This window comes from Geotrypetes seraphini, chromosome 3, assembly GCF_902459505.1.
Source record: "Geotrypetes seraphini chromosome 3, aGeoSer1.1, whole genome shotgun sequence".
Classification (NCBI taxonomy): domain Eukaryota; kingdom Metazoa; phylum Chordata; class Amphibia; order Gymnophiona; family Dermophiidae; genus Geotrypetes; species Geotrypetes seraphini.
The window spans coordinates 127,234,578-127,246,185 of NC_047086.1; the positions used below are offsets into that span (position 1 = coordinate 127,234,578).

The 11,608-nt window shown below is 41.1% G+C and overlaps 1 protein-coding gene across 3 annotated transcripts in view; it reads left to right on the top strand.

The window, feature by feature from the left end:
* The window catches only part of FBXO16 (F-box protein 16), a 116,148-nt gene extending 105,395 nt beyond the window's left edge, over window positions 1-10,753 (top strand). For 2 of the 3 annotated variants that reach the window (XM_033938807.1, XM_033938806.1), the window contains exons 8-9: window positions 893-1,118; window positions 10,196-10,753. In XM_033938807.1, coding sequence (XP_033794698.1) covers window positions 893-1,118; window positions 10,196-10,269 — 300 coding nt within the window. In that variant the 3' untranslated portion in view covers window positions 10,270-10,753. Of the gene's footprint in view, window positions 1-892; window positions 1,180-10,195 lie in introns of all 3 variants that reach the window. The other variant, XM_033938808.1, reaches the window with a different exon arrangement.
* Window positions 10,754-11,608: the final 855 nt, after the last annotated feature.

Genomic DNA, 11,608 nt, shown 5'->3' on the forward strand with positions numbered 1-11,608 from the left:
TTGAGCAGGGACCATATTTTTTGTGTTTTGATATACAGCGCTGCATATGTCTAGCAGCATTATAGAAATTAGTAGTAGTAGTAGTAGTACAGGAGGGAAGAAGGAGAAAGGGAAAGATAGAAATGCTGAAGGCAATGGGAGGGAAGAGAAATATGCTGGAGATCATAGAGACTAGGGGGAGGCTAAGAGAGAGAAAAGGGCAGAGATGCTGAAGGCCGTGGGGGAGGGGGGTTGAGAAGGAGAACATTAGAATAGTCTTACTGGGTCAGACCAATGGTTCATCTAGCCTAGTATCCCATCTTCACATTTGTCAATCCAGGCCACAAGTATCTGGCAAAAACCCAAATAGTAGCAACATTCCATGCTACTGATCCAGGGCAAGCTGTGGCTTCCCCCATGTCTGTCTCAATAGAAACAAGGCCAGAGATGCTGGGGACCGGTGTGGGATTGAGAGGGAGGAAAGTAGAAAAATGCTGGATATCATGAGAGTATTGGGAAGAAAGGCGCGCAGGAGAGAGATACTGGACACCATGGGATTATTGGATGGAAAAGAAGAGTTGGGAGCAAGAAAAAGGTACTCTTCTGTCCCTGGTTTGTGCTTAATTTGAAATTTCATTTTAGTGGAATGCAGAACCCTGATAATGCTAGTTGGAGAATTATTCCTATCTAGAAATTGTTATATTCAGAGTCTTTAGTTTACACAACTTCTGAATAGACAAGCCTCATAACATGAAGAAATCTATATTAAGGTGGAAAGCAGAATCCCCCATTCCCATATATTTCCTTTAAGTGTATGTGCCAAACTTTAAGGTAAATTACATGACCGTGCACCCGCATAACCTGATCCATAAACCGAGGAGCATGTAATGATTTATCTATTGTTTGTTCCCAGATGTCTTTGTCTGCAGATCTCAGAACTCGACCAAAAACACCTATTCGACCAAATTGGGCCACTCACCAACCTGATGGATATCCTGATACCAATGAGGCAGCTAAGACTTTAGCCCAGAAAAGAGAATGGAATGCTGGAATACGGCCTGTACCTGTCCGAGCACCAATACCAAAAATGAGTGAAAGAGGAAAGAAGGCCTGCAAGAGAACAGCAAGAAGCTCTCCATGTCAGTATCTAAGACATCAAGGATGATCTACCCTAATGAATGAGATTTACCACCCTAACGAGTGAGATTTTTATGTGATGTGTCTGGGTTATAAATATAGAAAGACCTGAGCAATGTATGGTTTGCAGATGAAAAGAACATCATAATGTTATATTTAGTATTCTTTTGTTTTATTTAAGGTGTCATTTTTAATTCAGTATCAAATCAAAATTGGAAAGATGTACTTCATAGGCTTCTTTGGATATGTACCGTATTTTCGCGGATATAACGCGCGCGTTATACGCGTTTTTACCTACCGCGCATACCCCTCGCGCGTTATATGCCTGAGCGCGGTATACAAAAGTTTTTGTACATATCATCGTGATTTCTGCGCGCTATACCCGTGTGCGCGTTTTACACGGGTGCGCGTTATATCCGCGAAAATACGGTAGATCTTTTTTCCAACACTGACAAATTCTCAAGACTGATGTCAGATTAAGCCAAAAACCTTCCAACACTTCTAATAATCTGACCAATATGCTGAAAATACCCCTTTCCCCCCCAGAAATCAAATACCCTTAGTACAAATCCTGTTCTCAAAAAAAGAGATTTCACTTTTTACTCCTTTACAATGGCATAATTTTAAACCTCTTCCTAAGGCTCAACAACGCACTGTAGATTTAAAACTCAAAAAGCCACTACTATGCTTCAGGAATCTTGTAAAGGGGGAGAAAAAGCCTCAGATTTGTGCCTGCTGCTAATTTTATAAGCATTCAGGCTACTATTATACCTCATCGGCATAAAAAACCCCTCCTCCAAGTATTCCTATCTTCAGTAATAAATATTTTTTAAATAATAAATACTTTTCAAATATTCAAATATTTCAATAAATTTCCATTCACATGCGCTGGGAGCCCTACTCTAAACTCCTAAAGAACAGCAGTGTCGGGAGCGACCATAAAATCGCTTCCCGCTAATGTAATTGGACTGCGTCCGGATTGTGTGCCACTATATAATGTTACTAATACTGTTATGATAAACACTTATCTTTCCCAGCGATATGCTGGATCAGGCCCACGTGTCTTTCATACACACTGCTGTTCTTGTGGCAAGTCTGCTCAGCCAACCCTCTCCCCTATCTCTAACCATTATTAGTGAGGTGCTTGTGAATTAGTGCTACCCAATTCACGATTTGAATCGATTTACTAATTCAGTTTGGCTGAATTGATTCAAATTGATTAATTTTGAAAAAAAATCCCAGACTTACCGATTCAGGCCTGCTCATGGGCCAACCGAATCTTTTGTTGTCCCATGTGCCTAAGGCTCCCTCCTGCCGATGATCAGTGCGGGGAGGGAGGGTGCTCTTCAGCAGTAGAGATTGGGCATCTCTCCTGCCAGTAATTGTGGGTGTTGGGGGTTTGGGGGCTGGTTTGTATCAGGAAGGAGAGATTGGGCATCTCTCCTGCCGGGGAGGTTAGGAAGGATTGTGGCAGGAGAGATTAGGCATCTCTCCTGCCGCGATAGTTGCTTGCTTGCGGGCGGGGGGGGGGGGGTGATGGTTCCAGGATTCTATAATCAGCGTTGTTTTTGACAGATGCCGGTTAGAGAATCCTACTTTTAGGCGAAGGACTAGCCCTTCCTTCACCTAAAAGGTCTTGTTTTGGGCTTTTGAGACTTGGGCGATTTTTTGGTCAGGAATGTATGATAAGAATATACGTAGTGGCAGTCTGTGCAATTACATTGCTGAACGTAGAGGTCTAAAAAAAACAAAACAACAAAACCCTCATTTTGGATGTTTTTTTTGAGAATGGACATTTCCCTGCTGCCTACTTTCTGTATCTAGGGACTTAGGCCAAAAGGGGATGTAGACATTTCTTTTGATTATGCTCCTCCACAGAAACAAAACACAAAGAAGATTGACTCTTTTGAGCTTTGGTGCTGGAGAAGGATTTTATGCTTGCTGTGGACCACCAGAAGAACTAACAAATCGATTCTGAAAGAGGTCAAACTGGCTATGTCACTCGAAGCCCAAATGATGAAGTTACAACTGCCTTATTATGGTCACACTGTCAGAAGAAATAGAGCATTGGAGAAGGACATTATGTTTGGGAAGACAACCAGGCGAAAAAGATGATCTGCAATCAGATGGCTGGACATGTTGAAAACCCATCATGGGGATGACGCTGGAGGATTTTACCGGACTAGCACAAAACTGATCTTTTTTTAGATCTGTAATTCATCAAGTCGCTAGGATTCAAGTGTGAGTCAGTGGCACCTAACTAATTTTCCACAATTACACAGAAAGCTTATACAACCTGTGCATGCAGGGAATGTGGTAAGAGCGGATAGTGTAGCTGGTTTTAAGAAAGGTTTGGATAAGTTCCCAGAGGAAAAGTTCATAGTCTGTTATTGAGAAAGACAAGGGGGAAGCCACTGCTTTCCCTATATTGGTAGCATGGAATATTGGCCAGGTACTAGTGACCTAGATTGACCACTGTGAGAACGGACTACTGGGCTTGATAGACCATTGGTCTGACCCAGTAAGGCTATTCTTATATTCTTATGTAATGTCCTTTCTTGGCCAGCTTGAGCTCTGGCACGGTGCAGGATCCAAGGGATGCTGCCTAACATGATCTGTGTGGGAGAGGTGCCTCTCGGGCAGCAGGAACTCCACAGGTATTTATGAGGAAACTTGGCACTGGAACATCTGTAGTCTGGATTCAGCATTCTCTTTGGACTTCTGTCACATGCTTGAAGGTTAGAAGCTCAGGCACAGCATAGCTGACAGGCCTCAAGATCAGGAACCAGCAGCATGCTCCCTTTTTAGAGAGTGACAGCCAGGAAACAACATCGTGGGGTCCATTCTCACAGAGTGGTAGCCAGAAACCATCAGCGTGGGGTCCCTTAGTGAATGGTTGCCAGGAACCACAAGCCCTCTTAGGAATTAATTCTTATAGTCTTTTGGACTCAGTTTCTGTCTGTGAAAATGATGCTTTCCCCACCTCCGGTTCTGACCTCTTGACCCAAGCATCTCCAGAAATATCCTTAAATATCTTTTAGACATTTCTTCAGGGAAATTCCAGAAACCCTGGCTCTTCCTGGTGGCCCCCAGAATGTTTGGGCTCCAACTTGTCGAAAAGGGCCTATGTGCCCCAGATAAGGCATCAAGCTGAAACATGTGATCAATGGCATACCTAGGGTATGTGACACTAGGGGCCGATCATTTTTTAATACCCCCATATTTAAAAATATTTTTAGTAATTTTATTTATTTAGTTTTATATCCTGTCCTCCCCAGAGAACTCAGAACAGGTTACAGTTTAACATTCACAGTATTACAATATAATATTACATTGAGTTACAACCTCTCCAACCCCAAGCAGGCGCTGAGGTGTAAACAAAATAAACAAAAAAGACTTTTCCTCTCTCTTTAAGGTCCTAGGTCCTAGTTCACGCTTGCTGTCTAACACCAGCTCTGGCAGGATACACATTTCAAATATGACATATTTATTTTTTCCACCTTGTATTGTCTGGTCATTTTATTATTCAAATCATGTTGATCCCAGGCTCTGATTTCTGTTTGTCTTCTGTTTACTCGCTCACCAGGGTCTCCTGCCCATTTGACGTTTTCTTCTTTTTCTGTACTCACCATCCATCTTCCATCTGGACCTTCCCTTCCACCGCCATAGCCAACATTTCTTTCCCACTGTCTATCATCTTTCATCTCTCTCTTTCTACCCCTGCTTTGTGCCCTGGGTCAAACCTCTCTATAAAGATGATGTGGAATTTGTGGATTGTTGGAATATTATTTTAAATAAATGTTCACTCGATTTAATGTTGCTGATCATCAATTGGAGTAAGAAAATTTTGGTAAAGGAGAAGAGTGTTTGGGATGATCAGTTTGGTAAACTTAAAACACAGATTGGTGATGAACAATTCAAGATACAGATGGAAGAATTGAAACTAAATTTAGACAAATATCGGGAAACCATTAAAAAACATAAAATGAAAAAACTGAACAGAGATGAGAGACTATGCAACCAATCGTGTTTATGCTTGGATTTATATTAAAAAAAACCTCCCCATTGATAACCAATAGTGGAACAAGTGTTTAGTGACACAACAACAAGAAGTTCTTCAAATTTGAGTCAATCTAGTGGTGATTTTTTAGCAATATGTCAAAGAAATTATCAAAGGAACAGAGGAGGGAAGTTCAAGAGAGGGCATTACAAAAAAGGAAATTAGACGCCTTCAGATAGTGCAAAATACTGCTATCAAGATCATTTACGGCGCAAAGAAATATGATCATGTTTTTCCTCTCCTGTTCAACGCACATTGGCTACCCGTTGAATACAGAATTAGCTACAAAATCTTACTATTAACTTTTACAAATTGCTCAAACAATCAACCAGAGTTTATTGATAGACTCCTAATTCCCTATAATCCCTCTAAATCTCTTCGATCCATGTCACAGAATCTCCTTGTCGTTCCATTATTAAAATTAATTAGCACGTTGAGATCCAACAATTTTGCTGTCACTACACCTTCTCTCTGGAATTCGCTGCCTAATCAATTACGGATCGAATCCGCACTAAAGCAAAACTAAAAACATTCTTATTCCAAGATGCTTTTGGATAACAACTGTCCTTTTAAGGACTAAAACAGATGATAGCTTTTACCCTCACCTATTCTCTCCCCTACGTGTGCTTTTTTCTTAAAGATTGTATTTCTACCTTTCTTTCCTAACTGTGTGTAGTTAATAAATATGTCTTTGTATGTGTCTACTAACCCAACCTGGTTCTGTTTAGTATTTTAATTCTAGCTAGTTTTGTTTCTTTTGTAAGACATTTTTTTATTTCTGTACACCTCCTAGAAATTTGATTAAGCGGTATAAATTTTTTTTAAATAAAACTTGAAACTTGAAAAGGACATGGATATCAACAGCAAAAAACTAGAAGGAAGACAACACAGTAGTAGTTAATTTATTTTCAAGATCATTGTTGCCTGTGGAGTTCAAAGTTTTGTCGAAAGGTTTTTCTTTTATTCCAACTAAACATTTTGATGAATTCCAGTTCCACATCGATTTAGATGATAACAAGTCTCAGTTGCTTAATTTCAAAGCATCACTGATAAAGACACTGAAAGAGCAGAAGTAGGCCAGAGGTTTATCCTGCTTCAGGCACAGTCTGAACTAGCAGGTGAAACCTATTCAGCTTCTGTGCGAAAATCTATGTGCAAGCCTAACTCTTAGAGTAAGTCAGATTCAGTGGGTATGAGTAGCTGCATGTCATCTGCATAGGTGTAGAATTGAGTGTCCATCAACCAAATCAGCTTGGCTAGTTGCTTGAGGTAGATATTGAACAAAATAAGTGACACCACAGGTCAGTGCCCATGGTGGTGCCTGATGGGATCTGAATCAAGCAAGTACTGTTTTATTGATACCTGTTTCTGCCAGTCATCCACAGTTTCAAAAGCTCCTGAGAAAACTAATAATATTAACACCGAGGAAATCTCAGTTTGTATGAGGATCATCTAGTAGGGATCTATTTGTAAAATTGTCTCCCTAATGTCCTATCGTAATAAAAAGTTACCCTTTTATTAGAGGATATATGATAGGAGTAGCTTGTGGTTAAAACAGTGGGCTGAGAATAAGGAAAGCCAGGGTTTAATTCCTACTGATGTTCCTTAGGACCTTGAACCAGTCACTTAACCTTTCTGTTGTCTTCGGTACAAATTTAGGATGTTAGCTTCCTGGGGAAAAATAAATCACTGCTTCTGATTGCAACTTCCCTTGAGCAGCAACTGAAAAGTCATGAGCTAAATACATATAAATATCATAGTTTTAAGTAGTGAAACCCCAGGAAACATTACTTACCTACTGCCTTTTAAGCCATTCAGATTGAAATACTCCTTCGATTTTCAAAATCAGTTTATAGGGTGATTTATCAATGAATGTATCAAGGTTGAAATCATAAACAGAAAGTTGATGTGTGTGGGGCAACTGATTCATGTGAACTTTGAGATTCTTGTCCAATTGCAAGACAAAACCAACTATAAAGACTTGTAATTCATGTTTAATTTTGACACCAAAGAGTTTAAATTGTAAGGATCCAAAATTCAGCCACTGTGGTCACCAGCCTAAATGCTAGCATTGGAGTTTAACTTATTACACATGTTGAGCATCGATTTTCTATATTGCATGGTGGCTGCACTGGATTTATCCATTTAGTTTAAGTCAGCAGGCCTAAACTAAACATATAGGGGGTTGATATTCAGCTGGTGGCAGTGAGCAATTTTTTTAAGCCTCTGAAGGTGCTATTCCTGGATATTCAATGCCTGGCCATGTCTGGGCATGATGCAATGAATATATGGGTTTTTGTGACCAGTCTCTCTTCACAATTAAGTGTAGTATTCAGCACTTAACTGCCTGAGTGACACCTCCTAAAGATAGGAATAACTCCAGAAGGAGAGTCAAGGCCGTCGCAAGCAGCAGCTTGGAGCAGCTGCTGGAGCTGATATCAAAGTGATTTAACCAGTTAGAAAAAGCTACTGATTGATCAAATCACTCACTGGGAGCTATTTGCTGATATCCCATGGCACTTAACCAGTTAGTGCCACTGAATGTCACCCAGTGGCATAGTAAAGGGGGGCAGACAGTCCTGGGTGCCATCTTGGTGAGGGTGCCAGCACCTCTCCTCCTCTCCACCCCTACCTCACTGAGCATGCACCTTCCCTTTACCTCTGTACCTCTAATTCACAATGATGTCAAGATTGTGCATCAGACATATCCACTTGTTCTGAACCACAGCTGTTATAAGTAGGGATTCTCTTTTTATTTTCTTAGTCTTTTGGGAATGAGGTTTGTATGCTATATATTTTTCATGTGCTTTGCTTGAGTAATGCATTATTAAACATCTTTTTCTATTATCAAAGAGGAGTCCTCTTTACACCAAAAAATAGAAGCTCCGTTCACCTATATGCGGATGCTTCAAGCATGCCTAAGTGTCGCCTAAATCGCGTCCAACTAACTCAAGCCTATGTAGCACCCAACTCACGCTCAAAAGTAGACCTGCTTTTACAAGGAGTGCTCAACACCAAAAATTAGAAGATTTAGTATGCAATATATTTATATATCTACAGTGCTCTCCCGCTCATTCGCGGTCCACGGTCCCGCTCATTCGCGGTATTTTCTGACCACGAAGGGAAGGCAGGAGAGGGCAACTGGAGAGGCAGGAGAGGGCAGACGGAGTGCCGGCGAGTGAAGGAAATCACTAACTGTATGCTCCGACTGCCTCTTCCTGTATTAAAGTCAGGCCTCACCAATCAGAAGCTGCGTGTCAAAGCAGCTCCTGATTGGTGAAGCCCGACTTTAGTACAGGAAGAGTCGGTTGGAACATACAGCAAGTGATTTCCTTCACTCGCTGGCGATCCAGCTGCACTCTCCTGTCTTCCCTGCCTAAAAACCGTATTTGCGAATATCGGGGGTGTACTGTATATATATATTTTTTTTTTCATGTGCTTTGATTGAGGAACATAGAAGCCAAAAGAGGAACTGGACAAGTGTTGAAGGTACATGTTTGATAGTTATCCTAGAAAAATTATTGCTTGTAAATCAAGAGGATTTAACCTTGGCTTTGGAATTGACATGTGGTTTAATGGCTGAGTGTATGGCACAGTGGTTAGAGCTACAGCCTTAGCACTGTGAGGTTGTTGGTTCAAATCCCCCACTGCTCCTTGTGACCCTGGGCAACCAAAACAGAAGAGAAATATGATAAAGGAGTCAAATTTAAATACCACATAGGATATAAGTGGTATGTAAATAATTAAAAGATAAATATGGTAAATAAAATATAATACCAATGCCAGCATTTTACTGAATAAAATTTTAATGTAAATAAACAGCATAAAATTGCCATTCTAATGATGTCATAATGCTAAAACGATAAAGTTTTAGGCATTATTAGGATATCTAAGCAACGCCTAAAAGACAATTCTACAAAGGACATCAAACAATATAGATGCACTTAGATTCACTCAGCGCCACTGAATGCGATTCTCTATAATGCATCTATGCATTATAGAATTGCGCTCAGCATTGTGCTCTTGGACATCTAAATGACACCTAACTTTTAGATGTCCATTACACTATCTGCCCCTAAGTCTCTATATACTGTATATACTTGAATATAAATCCAGATTTTTGGCCAAAATTTGGTTATCCTGGTTTATAATCAGGCCAGCGCACCCCTCCCAGAATTATTGCAGTCCGCTGCCGCTGCTAAGCTCTGCACCCTGCTCCCCTTCCCTGCCATATCTTCGTACCTCCTCTGCCGATCCCTGGTGGTCCAGAGGTTCAGTGGGCTGGAGCAAGCTTTCTGTGCTCCTGCCCCGCTGCTAGCCCGGTTGGTGGTGGCTGCCACAAGATCGGGTTTCTTCAGCCGCTGAGTGGCACCAAGCAGGATCGCGTTTTGGCGCTGCTGCTCAGTGCTGAGCAGCTTCCTGACTGGCTCCCATGAATTCTCATGAGAATTTGCGGGAGCCAATCAAGAAGCCGCTGAGCAAGAGCGCCAAAGTGTGCTCCTGCTCAGAGCAGAGGCTGAAGAAACCTGATCTCACAGCAGCCACCACCGACCGGGTTAGCAGCGCGGCAGGAGCGCTGAAAGCTCACTCCTGCCCACTGCACCTCTGGACCACCAAGGATCGGCAGAGGAGGTACGAGGACAGGGTAAGGAGGGGAGACCGGGTGCAGAGCCTGGGAGGGAGGCTGGGTGCATAGTCTGACAGGGGTTGGGAAGGAAGGGGGCTGGGTGCATAGCCTGACAGGTTGGGAGGGAAGGGGGCTGGGTGCAGTGCCTGACAGGGGAGGGAGGGAAGGGGGCTGGGTGCAGAGCCTGGCAGGGCAGGGTACTTGAATATTAAGCCACCCGATTTATATTCGAGTAAACCATTTTTTCCTCCTTTTGGGGGGGAAAATGAGGGTCTCGACTTATATTCGGATTGACTTATATTCAAGTATATACGGTAATAAATTAAACATGTTATATCTAATGGCTATTAATTTAATGCTCTGATTTTATGACTTGCTTTTATATGTTGCAGCATCGCCTCTCTTTGAAAGCCAACCCTGGCAAGTGTCTTTGTCAAATAATGGATCTGATGTGGAGGGCAACTAATGAATGTTATGCAGCAGACCAGAAAAAGAAGAATTATCTATTCTACATTTGGGGAAAAATATTTCCTTCCTTCCTCTTCTGTTTGCTAACTGAAGTATTAACATCTATTGGGATTTAAATGCCATGTCAGTGAAGGACAGCCTTTTTCTACCATTTGTTTTCCTTTCTCTTTTCACAGTGATTGACCCTTCCTCCCCTTCTGTGCTGTACCTGTTACTGAATGCAGTGAATCAGGTATCTCTTGTTTTCATCCTCTGATCCTTTTTGCCTGGGTTGTTCCTCCTGTTTTGGTGAAGTTCTCATTACAGGATGTTTACCTGGCTTTGGAGGTCAGTAAGTGCTGCCATCTAAAACTGATACCAGCCAGAAGCTTATCAGATAGCATCCAGCAGTAGTCTCCTTTTAGACTGACAATATAATATAATATTAAAAAAATAATCACCTTATCCCCATATGAATAAATAAATAGATACATTCATGATCACTACAGTGACTCTAGACTTCTAAGTGAACGCTCAGACCCATAACTGAAATTCTAGTGAAAAATCAGAGTCAGTTATAATAGAGACCATCACAGCAAGTTCACTGTCTCTGCCACCTGCTAGTGAACACCACTATTTACTTCAAATCTTGATTTCACATATAAGATATAATTGGTGACTTATCTGGATGTAGGATGGCAATGCTGCTGCTCTCTAACTGCTCCGGGTACATATTTAAAATGTTAACACATTGTAGCTGCCATATGCTGTTCAATCCCCCATTTTAAATATATACCCGGAGCAGTTAGAGAGCAGAAGCATTGCCATCCTACATCCAGATAAGTCACCAATTATATCTTATATGTGAAATCAAAATTTGAAATAAATAGTGGTGTTCACTAGCAGGTGCCAGAGACAGTGAACTTGCTGTGATGGTCTCTATTATAACTGACTCCGTGATTTTTTTACTAGAGTTTCGGTTATGGGTCTGAGCGTTCACTTAGAAGTCTAGAGTCACTGTAGTGATCATGAATGTATCTATTTATTTATTTATTTATTCATATGGGGATAAGGTGATTATTTTTTGTTATCACCTTTGAAGAAAGAAGTTCCCTTATATTTTATGTGTTAAATATAATATAATATACACACACAAGGGATCTTCAAAAGGTTTTTGTATTTTTTATTTTTTTTTAACTATTTATTAAATATCTCAAAAGCAAATTACATCACAACCTGCAAGGTAAGCCGGCTTGCCTGACTGATTAATCACATGACATTCTATGACACGCCCTCTTACCGCTTCTCCTGCCCCAACCATTTCCCGTGAAAATATGAAAGTGCAGATACTTTTCAAA